Source organism: Danio rerio, chromosome 5 (assembly GCF_052040795.2).
Source record: "Danio rerio strain M-AB ecotype USA chromosome 5, GRCz13ab, whole genome shotgun sequence".
Lineage (NCBI taxonomy): Eukaryota > Metazoa > Chordata > Actinopteri > Cypriniformes > Danionidae > Danio > Danio rerio.
In genome coordinates, this window is record NC_141025.1 from 32,691,662 (window position 1) to 32,713,718 (window position 22,057).

At 33.8% G+C, this 22,057-nt stretch overlaps 1 protein-coding gene across 8 annotated transcripts; it reads right to left on the reverse strand.

The window, feature by feature from the left end:
* Positions 1-1,018: 1,018 nt before the first annotated feature.
* Positions 1,019-21,940, reverse strand: pip5kl1 (phosphatidylinositol-4-phosphate 5-kinase-like 1). Of its 8 annotated transcripts, none has more exons than XM_087253586.1 (12): positions 21,842-21,940; positions 20,306-20,500; positions 13,503-13,553; positions 13,206-13,360; positions 10,770-10,894; positions 10,470-10,504; positions 10,320-10,375; positions 9,980-10,092; positions 8,949-9,111; positions 6,759-6,797; positions 2,278-3,871; positions 1,019-1,759 (listed from the first exon to the last, which is right to left on the reverse strand). In XM_087253586.1, exons 1-11 carry the CDS (start codon positions 21,860-21,862, stop codon positions 3,412-3,414), a joined length of 1,413 nt encoding a protein of 470 aa, XP_087109712.1. In that variant the 5' UTR covers positions 21,863-21,940; the 3' UTR covers positions 1,019-1,759; positions 2,278-3,411. The 8 variants fall into 8 exon arrangements, with proteins under 8 accessions (XP_087109712.1, XP_087109709.1, XP_087109710.1 ...); XM_087253583.1 differs by having other exon boundaries at positions 1,928-3,871; XM_087253584.1 differs by having other exon boundaries at positions 1,019-1,767; positions 1,928-3,871.
* Positions 21,941-22,057: the final 117 nt, after the last annotated feature.

Below are 22,057 nucleotides of genomic sequence, written 5' to 3' on the forward strand. Positions count from 1 at the left end.
CTGAGGCATTTTAACACATCATAACATGCATGTTAGCTTTCTTTTTATTTGAAATACATAAATCAAATTAAAGTTTTAGTGTAAAATATTTTAGGGGTTCCTTTTACACAAATTACAGGAGTGTTTTTACTTTAATAATAAATTAAAAATTGTCCAAATGCAGTTAAATCTCACTAAATACTCCAAGCAACTATCTAATGATATATTTAAATAACAATTTGGCAACAGAGAAACAAATAATTGTCATAATTGATCATGTAGATTTAACCAATAAGAAAAGAGTAAAATAGAGAGGCAATCCGCATAACAAAAAGTAATAAATACTAAATGTTCAAGCTCCTTTTACCACTCAATATATTCCATTATGGAAATAAATATTTAAGATTTTACTTCATGTCATCTCATTTTTGTCTGCTTTTCCCAGACTTCCCTCTCCCTAGACACTTCCTCTGAGGGGATCCCGAGGTGTTCCCAGGCCAGCCAAGAGACAGTTCCTTCAGTGTGTCCGGGGTCTTCCCTGAGGCCTCCTCCTGATGGGACATGCCTGGGAAACCTCCATAGGTAGGCGTCAATGAGGCATCTGAAACAGACGTCCGTGCCACTTCAGCTGACTTCTCTCTGTGTGGAAGAGCAGCGGCTCTACTTAGAGCACTCACCTATAAGGGTGCGCCCTACCAGCCTGCAAGGGAAACTCATTTCGGCCGCTTGTATCCAAGATCTTGTCCTTTCGGTCATGACCCAAAGCTAATAGGTGAGAGTAGGAACGTAGATTGACCGGTAAATTGATAGCTTTGCCTTTCGGCTTAGCTCCTTTTTTACCACAAGTTTTTTTGTAAAAAATAATTAAATACATTTTTTTTAAATTCTGTAATTTTTTTTTTTTTTAAGTTAAGAAGCCAACACCTATTGTCACCTTTTAGATCATCAGGAACCCTTTTGTTAAAAGGATTGTGAACTTTGCATTTGTTTGATGCTTGTAATTTCAAAATAATCTAACTAAATGATTTAAGAAAGAAACTTAAAAGCTTAAACATTATTTTATTATTATACTGCATAAATACCTGAAAACAAAACATGCTCACATGAATGACCACTTATGAAGCTTCACATAACCAATGCTCAACAAAATTAAGAGATACAGAAGCTGCTGCTTTTGCAAAGTTGCAAGTCTGATATCTTGGTATAATTTACTTTGACTGCTTATCAAATGGTAACTCTTGGGTGAATGGGATATGTGTAATCGGTATCACATAATTCAATCATTATTTCAAAATAAGACTTAAATCCAATACTCATTTTTCTGCTTCATTCTTATGCATCTTTGGCATAATGCAATGGTCTCTGCACTTTTTCATAATAATTTTAAATACAACATTTAACTGTTTTTCTTGAAGTGCCATGTTACAGCAAATACTCAGCATTATCTGTAAACAAAAAGCTCAAAAGCAGACTTCAAGAAGGTCAACTTAAAGCTTTAGTTCAACCCAAAATTAAAATTCTGTCATAGTTTATTTTCACGTCATTCCAAAATTCACAAGATTTTCAGAACAAAAATGACAAGATATTAACAAAATTTGTGATATTTCTGTTTCTCCATAAAGCCGGATGAAAGAAGTGTTTTAATCCAAGTCTCCTGAAGAGAACAGCCTTATGACTAACAGACCTAATGAACATATCAGAAGCTCACTAAACATTGTTCATGTAAAAAGCCTAAATGAAACCAGTTTATAATATAAAGCACAGGTGTTAAATCCAGTTCCTGGAGGGCTGCAGCTCTGCACAGTTTAGTTCCAACCCCAATTAAACACGTCTGATCAAACTAATTAAGTCCTTCAAGTTTTGTTTGGAACCTACAGGTAAATGTGTTGAAGCAGGGTTGGAACTAAACTGTGCAGAGCTGCGGCCCTCCAGGAACTGGATTTGACACCTGTGATATAAAGCAATGATGTCTCTTCAGAAGAATTTGTTCTTTTGGATCTCATCATCAATGTTTTAAAGTGCTTTTGTTGAACAAACTTTCAAAGAAATTATGAAAGCCTCTCATATTTAAATAAATGAATCTCAGTAATTATCAAAATTATTAGCAAAATTAGATTTCTGAGATTAGCAAAATAATATATAATTTAAAAAATAAGCTCTCAAGTTATATTTAATGGATCAAGGACATTTCCATATTATTTACAATAGTATCTTTTTTACTGAAAGTTGTGTTTTTCTTTGGCTAGAATAAAAAGTTTTAAATTTTTTTGAAACCATTTTAGGGTCAATATTATTAGCTCCTTATTAACCTAGTTAAGTCTTTAAAAGTCAATTTAAGCTGAATACTAATTAAGACTATTATGTTTAGAAATGTGTTGTAAAAATCTTCTTTCCGTTCAACAGAATTTGTGGGAATGATGAAAAATTAGCCAATTTGTCTGTCTTAACAAAAATAAGAAATTAAAATTTCACAAGAGGGCTAATAATTCTGACTTCAACTGTACATGTGTGTTCTCAAGAGGAACACATTTCTAATGCACTTGGTCCAACATGAGTGTAAACAAAGTCCTTTTAAGGTAAATCATTTCACTCAGCCACCATCTTTAAATTCCTCTCAGGCATGCAAGCTTCCATGCATCCAGCTTCTTCCTCTTTAAATGGGGAAACATCAAATTCTCCAAAAGATTTTGCCATTGGCAAGCGATTAACTTTTATATTTGGAATAACCAATAAACTTTAACAAAAACTCTCTTAGAAATATAGTTTTTAACTGCTCAAGTCATGAAAAAAAAGATGCCGTTTTTTAGGTTCCCCATGCGTATGCGCACCCGAAGAAAACAAATTCACAACAACAATCTCTTTATGGCTATTTTTGGAGGACACAATTCAGATGTCATCCTGTCAATCAGATTATGTAACTTCTGCAATAATCAATAACTAATGTTACACAGTTTCATCCTCTGATTGGTTCACATTGGTCTTCTAAGGTAGTTTCCAACTGATTCCTGACAGCAAATCTCCTCCAAAACCGATAGAATGTGATTTGCGCTTGAAACATTTATTTCACATATTATTAGTATTCGCTAAGTTGCAGAAACTGTCTTAAAAAACAGGCATCTGGACCAAGCCCCTGCTCTAAAGAATCGTCAGTCTATACCGATTGATGATTGGCTAATCTACTGGAAGGCAGGCCTTTCTTCTCTGAAGTGACTGTTGCCTTTTTCACCATTCAAAAGTAAACAAGTTGCACGTCTTGTGTATTCTATAGTGTTTAGCTGGACTAAACAATGACAGAACCTTCATTTTGGGGTGAGCAATCTCTTTAAAGAGAAAAACATTTACCGTCAAAAGTACATTCAGGTCCTTTCCACTGCCTAATGAGGTATGTATGGGTCAGGTGCATATCTTCTGGCACATGATCTGTCGCCTCTTTTATTTGGTATGGTCCTGAACCCAGTGGCACAACCGGTGACAGTAAGCTGGAGGACTGACAGTGGAGAATGTTTGACTTGGGTGTCTCAGTCTTTTCCATAAATGCTCAAGCCTCTTCCTAAAACCATAAACAGTGAAGATGTCAATAATGCCGATGAAGTAACGCTGCTCTGGTCCATCAATGACATGAAGCGGGTTCTTGAAGTTGGGAAGGAGCCTCCGGTTCTGGGACTGAAACGCTTGTAGGTCAGCCGATTCTGCTCCTGCTCTACTGGGTCCCTCAATGTTTTCTCCTTCAAGACTTGTATTGTCCATTCCATCATTGCCACTGCATTCTGTTATGTGACTGTTGTGTGTACAGTTTAATTCAGAGGGGAGGGGTGATGAGTCTTCATCTGCCACCACTCCTGGTACAGTGGGTGAAGCGGCATGTGTGGGACTGGACACTGGATTCACTGACCTGACAGACAGAACATAAGAACATTAACTTGAGCAGGTGCAAAGTATGTGGCTGTTGCCCATATTGGAGATGAAGCTCTTGTTTTTTTAGCAGCCGGTTACTTCACCTGAACTTTTCATGCTATTAATAGCATGTAAAAAACAATGGCAATGTTAACATTTGGCGTAAACAGGACGTTCATTTTAAAACTATAGGGCTCTATTTTAACAATCTAGATTTTAATAGTCTAACTAAGTGTAAGCGCAAAAGCATTAAGAACGTGTCTGAATCGACTTCTGCAATTTTATGGATGGAAAAATACGATCTGCGCCCTGGCGCATGGTCTAACAGGGATTGGCTTATTCTCTTAATGAGTTATGGGTGTGTTTTGAGCATAACACGCATTAAACCAATTAGAGTCTCATCTCCCATTCCCTTTAAGAGTCATGGAGCATTTGCCATTTACATGGCAGACTTTATAAGTGGAAAAACTGAATGCTTCACTAGCAAGAAAACAGTGAGAAAACAAACCATCTGCAGCTCGAAGATAAAGAACAAGCCTCCTCCATTCGGCATCTTTACTTTCTCTTTACTTCACTTTTACTTTTTATTCCTTTTGTTGAGTAAGAAAACGGTGTTGTACGCACTCCACTGAAGACATCTATTAGCCTGTATATTTAATTTCATTTGTTAAGCGCAAAGATTTGTTTCAAAACTATTTCTAAATTCAGTTAAACGAATAAATGAACAATAATAACGAAGTGTGGTCAAAAAACTGAGTTAAATTCAAACTCACGTCCTATTCTTTTGCTCCATATGGTGATGCATACATCTCCAAAACCAGACAGATGGACAAATTTAAACTAGTTTTGTTAAAACAAATATAATATGCATATAATAAATAATACTGCTAATAATAATAACATTATAATAAAAAATAAAATGAATAATGTCCTAAATAAACTGAAAATACCCTCCAGACATGAAGAAGTCATATAATAATACATATCCTTTAATAATAAATAACACACCTCCTTTATAGACCATGAGTACACAAAGTAGTGCAAATGGATGTGATATTTAAACAACGTGGCGAAAAATGTGAAAATTAGGGTTGCGCTGGTCTGAAAACAGCAACACATTGCGCCAAATACATGTTGCGCTTTATAGCGTTGTGTGTACGATAAGGCCCATAATGTTTACATCAGTGGTTCCCAACCAAGGGGTCATACAGTAACCCCCACTAGGGTGCACCAGAAAAGTTATCAGAACATTTGCAATAATTTAAGGCATACAAGCAGGATTGAAACAGATACTAATCTGATAATAAACGAAATTCATGATGGTCAATATAACCATTCTAATAATCATTAAAAAGAAATTTAATCAAAATGCTTGATTATACATCATACAGTAAATACTGTCCAAGGTTAAGCAATTTTAGCAACTGACTCAGAGAGACATCATAGGTTTTGTTTTGTGTGAAAATGCAATGGTAGGTCATGAAAGGTTAAACTGAGTGCAGAATTTCAATTTAATCTCAATTTAAGAATGAATTCTATCAAGTTATATAAGAAGGGAACTGACTGACATGTTTTTTTTTTCTTTTTTTTTACATCTTAGCTTTCAGAATACTAATCAAAGTTTGCTAAATGTACAGAGGAAACAGCTCTATTATTGCAATTCCATAAACACCACCTACTATCAGAAAGTGGATTTACACATTTATTCAGATTGTCTGCTGTTTTTTTTTTTTTTTTTTGTAGACCCTACACTCTCACTGGGGTGGTACCTTTTTAAAAGAAACAAATTTGTACTTAAAAGGTAGATATTAATACCTCAAGGGTACACATTAGTACCTTAAAAGTACAAACATGTTCTTCTTAAAAAATTTTAGGTAATAATTTATACTTTTGAGGAACCAAAATGGACCACCCAAGGTACCATCCCTGTGACAGCTCGTGTACCTTGATTTCTGAGAGTGTAGATTGGGTCAAAGTAATGCTGTTATGCACTTGTGCAAATATTAAGTGAATGTTATAATGTTTGTTCTAAACAAAAATAAATACTATTTTGGTGTCAAAATTTACTGCAACAAAGTAAATGTTAGTAGATAAAATCTTATGTTGCAAGACAAACATGCCAACATTTGCGAGTTTAAAATCTGACCACCATTGTTGATGTTTATTTAATTGTTGCAATTTTCAAAAGCCTAAGAGCTTAGTTTTAACATGGTTAGGTATTGCTAACCATGTTAGGATTTTGAATGTTAAAAATATATATATTTTTATATAAAATTTGAGAACCACTGCTTTACATCATTCTAAATTTGTATGAATTAAATTTAATGTGGAATGCATGTAAAAAGAGATGTTTCGCAGAATGTCCACGTTGCTCTTTTCCATACAATTAAAGTGAATGAAGACCAAATATTGTCAATCTTCAAAAAAGCCTTATAAAAATGACTCCACTTTTAACAGACATTGCAGGTGACTGATTAAAACCTGGATATGGTTACCATACAACTAAAAACTGAAAACACCTAGTAATACCAGGTAGAAACAGGGCCTTTTTGTGACAACAAGTTGCTGTTCAATGAAAAGCTTGACAGTACATCACTGCTATTCATTTTCTATGCAGCTTGGACTTTCTGCTATGTACTTTTGTGTTCCGTAGAAGAGACATACAGCTTTCAAAAGACGTGACTTTTGGGTGATGGGTGAACTATTCATTAAAATGTTGGATAAACTACAATGGATGAGATGATGATAATTAATAAATAATAGCGTGGTAGTAGCAAGGACACACATGGTTGTTATAGCTTGGTTTAGTAATTTAGTTTTTGTTATTTTCAGTGAGACACTGCTTTAAAAATGGCGCTCAAGCGGGATGTGATTTAGCTACATGCCTGCCTGCCAGTGGCCGTTTGGAGAAGAAAGGGAAGGATCTGAAAGCAGAGGTGAACATGAACATTCACAGTCAAGGTTATTTTTAAATCCTGAACTCAACTAGAGGCATGAGATCTTCCAATGGTGTGGTCACATTCAGACTGTTTTGGTAAAGTTTTGCATGCCAAATATGACTATTATACTTTGTCACTAAAGTAGATAATGCTTATACAAATATTATTTTCAAACCAAACAACTTTCTGTTGATCAGCGTTGTAAGTTTAAACAATCAATATTAACACAAGCAAAATCTGTATGGTGAACTTTTTCCCCTTAAATGAAACTATTTTTGTACCTACTAGATTTTGCAACCAATAAACAGAAATATGTGCACATCTAGGATTCTCAAAGGCAGGTGCTCGATCAAAAACAAACACAGAGGCAAAAGATCAAGAGAAAATCGGCACACTGCCACTTTAGCTCTCAATTTTTTCGTTTCGACCTATATGGTCTTCATCAGGTTAACCTGATTTTTTATATTTTTATATAACAACATTTTGATTTGAGATATATATACACACACATATATATATATATATATATATATATATATATATATATATATATATATATATATATATATATATATATATATATATATATATATATATATATATATTGTGAGGGCTAAAGTGGCAGTGTGCCACTGTTACCTGCTAGATTTTGCTCATAGAATTTAGCTGAGTAATGGTTAATGTGACCCCACACCTGAGATAAACGTGAACAGTGACCACATAAATGTTATGCACTTCATAAAATAAAGTTCAATACTACAGCATCTCCTGCATGAATCTCATTTAGCAGTCAAGCTTGGTTCAATGATCTGGCATTAGTTAAATAATAAATATTTAGAAAATATCCTAAAACTTTATGTAAATTCATAACAAAAAACAGATTTCTGCAATTGACACAATGTAGATTATTTTGATAATTTTTACTAAAAGAATTTAAAACTTCTTTTTAAATGTTTGTGATAGTTTGTGACTGATGAAAAGAATGAAATTCTGACTGTTGCGAGTCAAACAATTCAATGCAACTCGATTCAAATCACATCATAAAAATGGTCAAAACACAAAAACATTTTCATTATTCATTACCATTTAATTACCATTACCTTTTAATAATTCATTCATTTATTTTATTTTCGGCTTAGACCCTTTACACCCCATTCACATGGGGCTTCAGCGTCAACGCTTGACAGATGGCGTGCCGGAAGATGGGGCTAAACCGATCGTCATAGCAGCATCAGCCAATGAAATTAGTTTGAAATCGGCAACTGTCTGAGCTGGTGTTTTTGCATACAGCAATATGATTGGCTGACGCTTCCGTTGGCGCTTGAAAAGTTGAGCAAGTCCCAACTTCTGCAGCGAGCAATGCCTCTGAAGTGGTGCCGACAGATCCACAATGCAGTTCAGCAATGCCTAAAGTCACCCATTCAAAGTGAATGGGAAGTGTTGACGCTGACGCACTGTGTGAATGGGAGATATTAATCAAGGGTCATAACAGCGGAATAAACTGCCAACTTATCCAGCATATGTTTTACACAGCGAATGCCCTTCCAGCAGCAATCCAGCACTGGGAAACATCCATACACACTCATACACTCACATACGATATGGACAATTTAGCCGACTCAATTCACCTGTATCGCATGTCATTGGATTTGTGGGGGAAACCGGAGCACCCGGAGAAAACCAATGCGAACACGGGGAGAACATGCAAACTCCACACAGAAATGCCAACTGACTCAGCTGAGGCTTGAACAAATGACCTTCTTGCTCTGAGGTGAGATCTCTACCCACTGCGCCACCGCATCCCCCCATTTAATAATGCATTAGTGAAAATGAACTATGATGATTTATAATCCTGTATAAATATTGTTCATTCTAAGTTAATGTTAGTAATTACATTAACTAGAATTATCTAATGACATCTTATTGTAAAGTGGGACCGTTATTCCTTCTCACACATTATGAAATGACACATTTCTAAATAAACACATTTTAAAGATTTAATTTATATATTTTATTTTTCAAAAAACATGAATAAAGAAAAACATCTATTTTTATTTTCTCTTTAATTAATTAGAATTTCTAAAAATAAAATGTTATGTGGCCAGCATCATAAAATAGCGGAAAATATCTGCTCACTTTTTGGTGCGCATGATGAGTGTTGCGAAGGACAGACTCTGGCTGAGCTCATCCTGGTGCAGGGGCTGATGGGCCAGCAGGAGACTGTAGTCCAACACATTGAGCGTCTGAAGAAAAGCTGTGTCGATCTCCACTTGACGCAGGAGCCAAGGACGCTGTTGATCTGTCATGTGAACAAGGAGGCATGAATAGGCCCACACGGAATCTGTGCATGCAGATATTTGCAGATTTACGCAGATTTTTAGCCCATCATTGAGTCTATTTATTTCCTTGTGTGAATGTGTGTAAATTTACATTAATTCAGTTTTTAAATTAATTTTAGCGATATTATTGACTGATGTGAAAATGGTCATATGATTTACTTAGGATACAGTTTGTAAAGTAATATTTTAGTAGATTTATATTATATGAGAAAATTGCTTTGTTTAAAAAATAAGTGGTTCTAATTGGATTTACATTGTAAACATTAAGTAAAAGTTAAAAAGGAATTATTTTTCAATTTAATCAAACGATACTCACAAAATCACTGCGCATAAATCCGCAGATTTTTTACAAAATTTTCTGCAGAAATAGAAAAAAAAATCAGCAAATTCTGTCTGGCCCTAGGCATCAGATCCATTAAGATGAAGCCTTAGGGCCAGATTTACTACACCAGTGAAAACTCTTTTTTTGGCAAACCACTTTAAAGATTCACTAAAGACATGACACAAAATGGGGTGGAAACGTGTACGCCACTTACCATGCAAAAGTTGTGATCTATAAAAACAAACTTGATGAGATAATGAGCTTTAAGTGCACTAAGTAAACCTATTTATCTTAAATATTGACTTAATTGAACCACTTTAAATTGTCATATGAGCCCGAAAACATTAATAAACAAATTGTAATTTATTCTGCCGTTCGTTCACATTTTCAGGAAAGTGTCTATGCAAAGTTTTATAAATGAAACCCCAGGTTTGCAGCCTCCCCATGTTTGGCTTTTTTTGGTCTAATTCTGGTCTAATTGTGTCCACTTTCACCTTTGAGCTTACCTAAATGAATGAACTGTCCTTCGAAATTCAGATCCTTCAAAACCACTATGATGTGGCTGCCTTCAGGAGCTGGATCCGTCCACCGGCTCACCTCGCAGCCCTTTATATCATACCTTTAACATGGAGAGAAAGATGTGAATGCACAACTACAAGAGTTGAGAGGATCATTATTTTTATCATTGGTGCAAGGTAAAAGTAACAGCTAAAAGGCAAAGCTTTTAACCATCAATAACAGCAAGGCTGGGGATTACTGCAAGTGTGCTGCACATACGTTGAGACATTAACTATTTATAGGACTGATAATGGACAACACTCCATTTTCATTTATAGCAAGCCTTACCTTGCCATGATTCTGTCATCAGGGTAAAAGACACTTTGCATCACAATAAAGTACTTCTGCATACAAAACATCAATACAGCTTTCAGGGTTCGTGATATAATCGATAACATAGACTGTAAATGAAAGATCCAGAATACTTGACATAATTACCTTCCTCTGATTTGCTATTTTGATCCTGTGAACACCTGTCCATGAATAAAGCATATAAATGTATTAAATAGATGCATCTATTGATACTATTATCGAAATATTAATAATTGAAATAATGTAAATGATAATACATCTTTAAATTTATATTCTATTGTCTGTACAACTTACTAACGTCAATAAAAATAAAAGTTCAAAAAGTAATATATATATATATATATATTGATATATATATATATAATCAGTTTTCTGGTTTCTCACCTAATATGATTTAATAAAGAAGTCATGAATTCACCAGCTCACCTAAAAACTTGACGAGCAGAGAGTGAGGGTATTTCTCCAGATGCTCCATGTAGATTCTCAGGTTAGACAAGAGAAATCGCACTTCTCTTTTGCTCTGTGTCTTTAAGAAGAATCGCTTGTCATTGCTGAATAGAAATGAGAAAAGTATTTGTTACAAAGTTTACTGACAGCTGTGCATTTGACATTCACTACTCCTTAAGGGTCTGTGCAACTTTTAATGTTTAAAAAAAGATCTTTTATGCTCACAAGGCTACTTTTTTTAAAAATATGGTAAGTCTATTATTATAACATACTGTATCATTACATTATTATTATTCCAGTCTATAGTAACACATGATCCATCAGAATCATTCTCATGCTGTCTTTTATATTTTTAGTAACTTCTTTTATTATATTTATATTATATAATCTATCTGTAATCTATACGTACAGTATGTAACGTTAAAATATATATATATTTTTTCCCAAATTATATTTAACAGAGCAAAGATTTCCAGAAATATTTTAACTTCACACTGTAAAAAATCTGACTTAACAAAAAGTTGAAATTACTTGTTTGTTTGTTTTTTTGTTGGTTTAGCAAAAAGCATTAAAATGTATGTACAATTACTAAAATGTTCTCCATTAAGTTAAAAAGATTAGTTTTGTGAGCAAAACTTTGCAAGTTCAGCCCAAAAAAAAAACCTTCTGCCAACTTCAGTTCAGTTTCCTTTATTTTTGTCATTCAAAACATCATAAATTGTAACGCAGAACAAAGTTACGTTGCATCAGACCCAACAAGAACATAAAAAACATCAAACACTATAAAAACCTAACAATAAATAAGCTTCTAGAATTTCATAAATATATAACATATAGTTATATAAAATATAACCCAATTTTTTTTAAATCACAGAAGGAAATAAGTTAATACATAAATACTGTTGCACAGTTTGTTATACTAGTTGTAATATTAAGAATTTGTGCTAGTTTAAGTATTTATTGATTTATTATTATATACTAGCTATACAATAGAATTAAGATACAGTATTATTCAAAAGTCATAAAACCACACTGATTTAATTGTTACTTTAAGTTTATAAATCTCAGACTTCCTCACTTGAAAAAATAAAGGTTGCAGTATTACTAAACAGAACCACAACGACAAAAATAATAGTAACACCAATAATAACATTAACGACATTATTATTAACTACAACAACAACAAAATACTACTGCAATAATGACAACGTAATTTGAAATTATTATTCTTTTGTAATTGATCTTTTTTGGGGGGAGGGGGGTGGCACAGCTGCAGAAAGACTATTAATGTGAATTTACATCTTACATTTACTTAGTTCAATGTACAAAAAGAAACACTTAGCACATGTGGACTGTTAATTTGTATTCAATGTGTATATACCTGTACAGTTGAGGTCAGAATTATTAGCCCGCTTTGATTTTTTTTCTTTTCTTAATATGTCCCAAGTGGTTTTTATCAGAGCAAGGACATTTTCACTGTATGTATAATATTATTTTTCCTTCTGGAGAAAGTCTTATTTGTTTTATTTCGACAAGAATAAAAGCAGTATTTAATTTTTTTTATAAGCCATTTTAGGGTTAAAATTATCAGCCTCTTTAAGCTATATTTTTGATAGTCTGCAGAACAAACCATCGTTATACAATAACTTACCTAATTACCCTAACCTGCCTAGTTAAGCTAATTAACCTAGTGAAGCCTTTAAATGTCACTTTAAGCTGTATAGAAGTGTCTTGAAAAATATTTTATAAAATAATATATACAGTCATTATGGCAAAGATAAAATAAACCAGTTATTAGAGAAAAGTTATTAAACTATTATGTTTAGAAAAATAAACAAGGGGGGGGGGGGGTGGGGGGGGGGGGGTAATCATTCTGACTTCGACTGAATATGGAAGTTTTTTCCTAACAAAATTAAAATGTAAATTCAAATGTCTAAACAAAATCAAATAATAAATTGAACTTTCAAAACAACTAGCCAAATAATACATCAAACGCACCTACTTACAAATAATAGATCCAAATGCATTTTTAAATAAAAAAAAATCTAATATTTAATTTTCATGAACAACTCAGTAAAATCCTGCAATAATTAAATAAATCAAATGCTCAAACAATCATTCAAATGGAGGAACCAGTTTCTGGTTCTGGAAATAGTTTTATTTTTGCTGCATATATATTTCCCATACTTTTAAAAGAAAACTAATAATTTTGACTTTAACTATACCTGTACATAATGTATGTATATTGATTGTTAATTTGTCATTATTATTATATTCAAAAATCATATTCAAAAAACAGCAGGTTGGCAGCCATATTAAGCTAAGTGATTTCTTTCATTCACGTATCTGTGAGCGGTGTCTGTTTCTGTCCGTGCTGCAAATTCTCCAACATGTGAGATGTTCGTGCTGACTCACGTTAGGAAGAAATCTGCCTTGCTCTTAGAGTTGCTGATGAATTGCAGGTAACAGCCTTCAGAGGAGAGCGACTGCTGATACTCCTTCTCCGTCATTCCCAGAGAACGACGCAGACTTGCAAACACCGGCCCCGCGTACGTCTCCATCCTGAAGTCCTTCAGCACAAATATACACACAAATGAAACAGAAATATCTGACGCACAATTCAAGCACATGCTTAACAGCTGCTTATTCAATCTGTCAAGTTTTATCTGGCGCAGCCAAAAATTGCTAAAATTACAGCTAGAGGAGTTATACCTTATGGATTTGAGTAACCTCAAGACTGTAATCATCCTCACACAGCTCATCCTAAAAATAAAACACAAAATAGATGACCAGATGATGAGAAGTAGTCATATTGTATTTATTTTTGTTGTTTAACGCTCATTATGCATTGAAAATCTGTACTATTTTCACATTCCCAAAACAATTGCTGTAATAAAATGTTCATAACATAACATAACATATACACAACATTATATATGAGCAATATCACACGAGTAGCAGTGCGATATGGCTGTATATCGGCACTGGTGGGAGGCGTGCCTTGCCTTAGTGCCCTCACCATTGTCAATATACAGCCATATCGCACTGCTACGAGTGTGATATTGCTCATATATCCTCATGAGACCCAAATAATTTTTTTTGTTTGTTTGTTTTTTCTGTGAAATTTTTATTTTTATTTTTTTAATTTTTTTTTTATTTTACAGCATCCCCGGGACTATTTTATTTTAAATGACCGCCAAACTCAAACAACAAAACTGTACAGGATATGGCTGTAAATGGATATTAATCCAATATTAATGTAAAAAAAAACTAAACAAAAGCCATTTTTTGCTTTTGTATTGAAATTCCTGAAACATCTTAGTCTGAAAGAGAGCCGAACTGAAAAAAATATCCAGCCTGCCTGTTGGATATTTCACACTGGATGAAAGATCATCATCTTCAGCTGAACCTCGCAAAAACGGAAATGCTTGTAGTTTCTGCCAACTCGACTATACACCATAACTTTTCAATCCAGATGGACGGGGCAACCATTACTGCATCCAAAATGGTGAAAAGCCTTGGAGTAACGATTGATGACCAACTAAACTTCTCTGACCACATTTCTAGAACTGCTCGATCGTGCAGATTCACACTCTATAACATCAGAAAGATCCGACCCTTCTTATCTGAACATGCAGCTCAACTCCTTGTTCAAGCTCTTGTTCTCTCCAAACTGGATTACTGTAACTCTCTACTAGCTGGGCTTCCAGCTAACTCTATCAAGCCTCTTCAACTGCTCCAGAATGCAGCAGCACGAGTGGTCTTCAATGAACCTAAACGAGCACATGTCACTCCGCTGCTACTCCGTTTGCACTGGCTGCCAGTTGCTGCTCGCATCAAATTCAAAGCTCTGATGTTTGCCAACAAAGTGACTTCTGGCCTTGCTCCTTCTTATCTGCTCTCGCTTCTGCAGATCTATGTGCCCTCCAGAAACTTGCGTTCTGTGAATGAACGTCGCCTCGTGGTTCCATCCCAAAGGGGGAAGAAATCACTTTCGCGAACGCTCACGCTCAATCTGCGAGTTGGTGGAATGAACTCCCTAACTGCATCAGAACAGCAGAGTCACTCGCTACTTTCAAGAAACGACTAAAAACTCAACTATTTAGTCTCCACTACACTTCCTAATCTGTAATTGCCTCTCTGAATATCACACTAACTGTACAAAAAAAAAAAAAAAAAAAATACTAATACTACTAATACTTCCCTTCTTAGACTTTACAGACCTGAAACTTGCTTATAGCACTTATTCATTGTTGCTCTTGGTTGTGTAAATTGCTTCCTTGTCCTCATTTGTAAGTCGCTTTGGATAAAAGCGTCTGCTAAATGACTAAATGTAAATGTAAATGTAAAACAAAAAGAAGTGATGTTAATCCAAAACAAATTTTACATTAAAGCAATTTAAAACTAATTGTCATTCTGTAATTGTCCCTAATTCTCTAATTGTCAGACTCTAAATCAGAGTCTCACTCAATTACCTTATAAAGATTATATACCTGTGTTTGCGTGTGTGTGTATACATATATATAACCAAATGAACAATAATTGCTATGCTTTAACTATAGTACTACAGCATTATTTACCACTTTTTTCTATAAAAAAAAAGCTTTAAAATAAAACCTTTTTAGGTGCAAATAAAAGGAAAACAAATTAACAGTTGTTTTTTTTAAGCGTGAATATGGGAAAAGTCTAAATATATTTTACTTTTGGACACTTACTGTAAATAACACCATATATAATAATACAGTATACCAAACAGCGCTTAATATATCATGAAAATAAATATTTTCTCTTAAAAAGAAATGTGTAAATATATATTTTAATAAGGGCATTAATGCATTGCAAAGTTTATTCTCCTAATAAAAAGTTTATTGAAACTATGTCTTTCTTATTGGTCAAAATCAAGCTGGATATAATACAGAAGTAAAGTTGTGACTGATCATTGCAATAGTGCTTTGACCCCTGGACAATAGGCAGCACATTTGGGATTCATTCTGCTGCATAAGCACACTGGATTCAATAGAAGCAGCTCTCTGCAGCATCATCTCTGTGTGTGTTTGTTTACAGACAAGCACATGACCATGAGTGCGACCAAACTAAAGAATAGGATCAGGGGATGTGTTTGCCTCATAACCTTCTGTGTGGTTTAAAAAACAGAACTATTAAAAATGTACTGTTAAAGAGGGAACATTATTTCACATTTGTTTTCACAATTCTGTTGAAATGAATCCACATAGTTATTTTAAGGTGTTTAATGGCTATACTAACTTGCAGTGGACATTTATTAACAAAAATAAGATATTAAAGATGCCACAGAATGACAATCTGAACCAAAACATAGCTGAATATTAAGAGTTCAGAAAATAGAACTGACAAACCATAAGCCTCAAATGTCATAGTTTCCTTGTTCTCATGTAAGACATGGTAAAACTCTGGGGTAAATCAAGCTAATCTGAACAAAAACACAAACTCTGATGAACCACATTAAATAATTAAAATGGAGGCTCAGGCAGCATTTAATTGGCCACAGCCTTTCCTAGTGAGATTACAACACTGATAAACTTCTCACTTTTTTAAAAGTTGATCTAAGCTTGTACTAGAATTACTATGTTTATGGGACTCTGTTTCTTTTGTTAGTCCAACATGTATATTGTGAAATTTGCTAGATAATATGATAGTAATGAGGCAAACGACATGTTAACTGCTGAATATGTGTGTGCTTAAAGTGCATATGCATCATGTCATATCAATCAATTGTGATTTTTCTGAAGTGAAAGGAAGCCAATAAACTTCATAAGACTAATCTCTCTCTATAATGAGATTAATATTAACTCCTGGCTGTGTTTTCATATACATTAAAACCCCAAAACACAACTCTAAATACATATATTTTGTTTACAGAAAATGGTCTTAAAATTGAGACAGTATACGGTTATTCAGTATACAGTTCTGCAGATGAAAATTGTACAGTATAAATGGGGAAAAATGTAGTCATGCAAACATCATGTCCAGAGTTAAAAGATACTGATTTGTCAGTGTAATAAACACTAAGGCTTAAATGTACACTGTGTATTATGCTTCTGCTGTTATCAACATTCTACTTCATACTGATTTCATGGTTTAGAAGAAGGCTCACATTTTAGCAGTCCCGTTTCTGCGCTCTGTTGTGGTGTTTTCATTTTCTATGGTGCATTGTTGGCATTCTGTTCCTCCTCCCCAATGCATGCAGTACAATGGTGTTTGTTGCTCAAACACTTGGTAATTCTTCCACAACCCAGCCAGAGTTGGGGAAACTCACTTTCAAAAACAAAGTAATACGTTGTCTTTAAAAGTAAAAAGTTGACTTTAAAAAGTACTTAGATACTTTTTTAAAGAAAACAATATGTTATGTTACTTATGCATTGCTTTTTCCTGGACTGGCCTTGTTTGTTTGCATTAATATAAAAAGTTTTTGAAAAATGTATGAACTTTTTACAAAAGATTGATTGTTAAGCTTTAGGAGTGAAGTCAACAAACCTTAGGCTAAAGGAATTGTAAATTCAAATCTGTGCAGTTGAGGAGCAGCTAAAAAAAAAGTATTTTGCAATGAATATCCTGAGTTTGTATTTCACAGTTTTAATTAATCTTAAGGGATACTGAATCTGTGTTTATGTAAATTATACAAGTAAATTCATTTTCACATTTAAACTAGACCTACAGTAAAGTGCATACCATGTTTACACATACACTACCTGACAAAAGTCTTGCAGCCTATCCAAAGTTTAAGAACAACAAATAATGACTTGACTTCTAGTTGATCATTTGGGATCAGAAGTGGTTTATGTAAAAGTCAAAGGCCTCTATTATGCTTATTTTACCAAAATAAAATATGATCATGCCTTGATTTTTAATTATATAATTAGGACAGTAAGGTCTGACTTTGCTTGACAAAAGTCTTGTCACTAAACAGAAATAATGTACAGTGTAGAATATAAAGTTGTGGTGCAGTGGAAAATATAATTAATATTGTGTATGACTCTCATGAGCTCGGAGGACTGCATCCACACATCTCTGCAATGACTCAAATAACTTATAAATAAAGTCATCTGGAAAGGCAAAGAAAGCATTCTTGCAGGACTCCCAGAGTTCATCAAGATTCTTTGGATTCATCTTTAATGGCTTCTTTTCCATCTTACCCCCAGACATACTCAATATGGTTCATGTCTGGTGACTGGGCTGACCAATTCTGGAGCACCTTTTTTGCTTTCAGGAACTTTGATGTGGAGGCTGAAATATATGAAGGAGAGCTATCCTGCTGAAGAATTTGCCCTCTCCTCTGGTTTGTAATGTAATGGGCAGCACAAATGTATTGATACCTCAGGCTGTTGATGTTGCCATCCACTCTGCAGATCTCTTGCTCGCCCCCATACTGAATGTAACCCCAAACCATGATTTTTCCTTCACCAAACTTGACTGATTTCTATGAGAATCTTAGTCCATGCATGTTCTAACAGGTCTTCTGCAGTATTTATGATGATTGGGATGCAGTTCAACAGATGATTCATCAGAAAAAAATCTACTTTCTGACATTTTTCTGGGAAGTGAAGTTATTATTAGTTGCTTTTACAATTGGGATCGACGACAAGACTTTTGTCAGATATTGTAGTAGACAACACTTTTGATTTCTCTCAACAAAAGAAAAGGAGAGCCATCGATAAATATATATTTTAAAAAAGTAACTCAGTTACTATAAAAGTAACTATTTTCTTGGAAATGAAAAAAAAACGAATCTGTTACTTTAACAGTTACTTTAAAAAAGATAATCTTATTACATAACTTGTGTTACTAATGGATTGCCCCCAACTCTAATCTAATGACCATAATGAAAAGTAAAGCTGTAATCAAGCTCGATCACTGTAATATGGAGGCCCTTTAGCACCACAAACACACAGTCTCCATGGAAAGATCAAACTAAACCAGGCCCTCTCCATGGAGCTTCCCCTCATACTAATTAAGGGCAAATGGAGCATGTCTTGTCTCCTTGGAGGTCTTTGATCAGACCAAAGCTTTTGTCTCTCTCACCTTTTATTTCAGCACGTGTAATATGAGCTGAATGGTTTATTTCTTGGTAACTGCATTTTGGGTTTGTTGTCATTCGTCTCTACTGTTTCATAACAATAACAGATTACCAGATTAAAATACCAGTTTTTTTTTTTTACTGGTACAAGATTATTTGCACCAGAATTTTGAAAAGCTGTAAATAAAACAACACAACAAATAATAATACTTATATTTAAAAATATTCTAAATACTGTCGATTTAAAACAGTGCACATGTTTTAGCAATCAATTATTGTTTAATATTATTTCTGTGTGTGTCTATGTGTTGTGACATGTATTTATTTTTTTATTTTTTTGTAACTTTGTCCTATGCTTCCTGTCTTGACCAGGACTTCCTGGTAGAAGGGATATTGTATCTTAATGGGACATTACTGGTTAAACAATTAAATAATAATAAAATAATAATAATAATAATAATAATAATAATAATAATAACAATAATAATAATAATAATAATAATAATAATAATAATAATAATAAAAGTAAATAAATTATATATATATATATATATATATATATATATATATATATATATATATATATATATATATATAACGAATAATTCCACGCTTAAAATGTTACTTTTTCTTGTCTTAAGTCCTCAATTTACAATAAATTTATTTACTAGCATGTCTGAATAAACATTGTTACTACACATTTTCTTCTGCTTTTTAAACAGTTTGATTAGTTGATGTTTTTGTCGTTTACGCTACAGTGGCAAACTGTTGTTTAACTTGAAACTAAATGAGTTTCATTTTTTTAAGTCACTATTTCAGTATTATTAAGTAAAAACATAATTTTGTGGAAATACTGACATTTCATGAATGCATATTACATGTTCAATCCGCATGTCTAAGTACTTGACAAATTAAAGCAACAATGGCAAAGTTACAGGTTTACATTTGCACATAGGGGCCTGGCAAGCACGTTGTTTTTGTGGATCTGAGACAACATTGTTACGTCAACAAACCTTTTTAAAACCACAAAGGAAAGGCACGGTCACCTTGTAAACATGCCCACTGACTAATTATTAAAACATTAAACAAACATTTTAACAATACCAAGTCATGAACTTGATGAAATGAAAAATCCCATAAAAGGATTATACATTTGAATTAAATTTTGTAATACATCTTTTGGAAAACTAAACTAAAAACTAAACAATCTTTAGTGCAAAAAAGGTCAACTTTTATAGGCACTATCCACAAAAAATCTGAAATGTATGTACTCATGAATAAAAACTAAACCAGAGATCACAAAATGTATTTTTTTTATGTACAAGTTTCAATTTTTTTGACAGACTACTATAAAAATCTACAAAACTCTTTGACAGTCTCTTTATAGTTTTTTCCTGCATCTGGAAGGAGTGATATTCTCTAGGGATTGGAGGTGTGAGCTCATAAACATGTGTATACTCACAGGTAAAGGGTTGTCAATGGTGTTCTGCACAGCAGCACGCAGCCCTTCCTTCATCATGCAGGTGAGACTGTGAAACTCATGCTCTTGGTCGATCTCAAACAGACCCAGCAGTTTCCATTGCTGCCTCAGTCCTCCCCACCGTCGCCTCTTCACCGTGCAACTGCGGCGGTTCACACTCGGCCCTGACATCTCCATCTACAACACACAGAAGACAACAAACAACTAAAAATGCCTGAAAAAATTTGAAAGACTGAGAAACACCTAAAACTTTTGATGGCTGCATGGAGAAACATATATTCTGCTTCAAATTAAATTGATTTAAAACTAATATAAAGTGTATTCAAAGTAAAAATTTCAGCTATATAAAATAAAACAATGCTTCAAAGTTTACAAAAGCATACATAGAGGTAGAGATAAACCGCTGTGACGCTAAATGAACTTTTAGTGGGTGTTTAAATTTAAATTTAACAACACAAATGTATTATTTCTGTTTCACGTCTTTATTATTATTCTGAAGTCTCTAACCAACCAAACACATACATACAAAATGAATAAATAAATTTATACTGCACTATTTAGCTATATAGTACTATCTTACTACTGTATAACTATACTCTATAGCTAGCTAGTGCTATGATATAATGACAAATGCATTTGTCATCATCTTGAAATACCACGACAACAGACTGAAAACTCCCAGTCAAAGGATCAAAATTTCTATTCAAGCATCTCAGAGGTCTTTGGGTGTGGTCACTCGGATAGATAACCAATTGGTTATCTGAAATTATGTTATCTGGAACCTCCATTACTATATAGTGTACACTCCAACGTCAGCAATCTAACATACCACCAGCTGCAATAACTGCTCCTTTAAAAGCACCAGTATGCTGCTTGAACATGAGGAAATCATATAGTTGCAAACAGTGTCACTTTTGCCCACTTTAACACCAGTGCAACACCATTTAGTTTGTCCTTCCGACTGTCATGTGTTTTTCACCACTATAAACCGAGTGCCAGAACAATATTTAAACAGACAGAAGTACATTCGTATCCAGTGATGGCAATCAGCTGCTCTGCATGAATAAATTCAATTTTTCAATCTCATTTCAGGGTTTTCCCCTCAATAAAGACTGGCTGGGGTTTTAAAAAATATAAATTGCTAAAAAATCTAAAAAAATAAATAGCAGAAAGCTAAATAATAATAACAATAAAGACTTATATAAGTATATATATATATATATATATATATATATATATATATATATATATAAGTATATATATATATATATATATATATATATATATATATATATATATATATATATATATATATATATATATATATATATATATATATATATATATATATATAATGGTGAATCAGACAAAATAGGAATTTGATGCACATTTAACACACTGATATTAGATTAAGGAGAGCCCGAGTTGATCTGAGGAACTTGAGTTTACCTTCACTGCGATTTAAAAAATGAAATAAATGTAGTGTATTTACATGAGTTATTAAAAAGATACACGTACCTCGCTGTGGTTCATGAACATATGTCCTCTGTCCGGCTTGTGGATGGGGGGATCAGCGCATTCTCTCTGTCCTCTCGTGACATGACACGGCCGGTGTGCGGATGAAGACGCTCGCGCTCGAGCAGAGTGCGCGCTCCCGCACCAGCCCGTCCCACACACGCAGAGAGAGAGAGAGAACACAGACCACAGATACTGATAACAGCAAAAAGCCTAAAC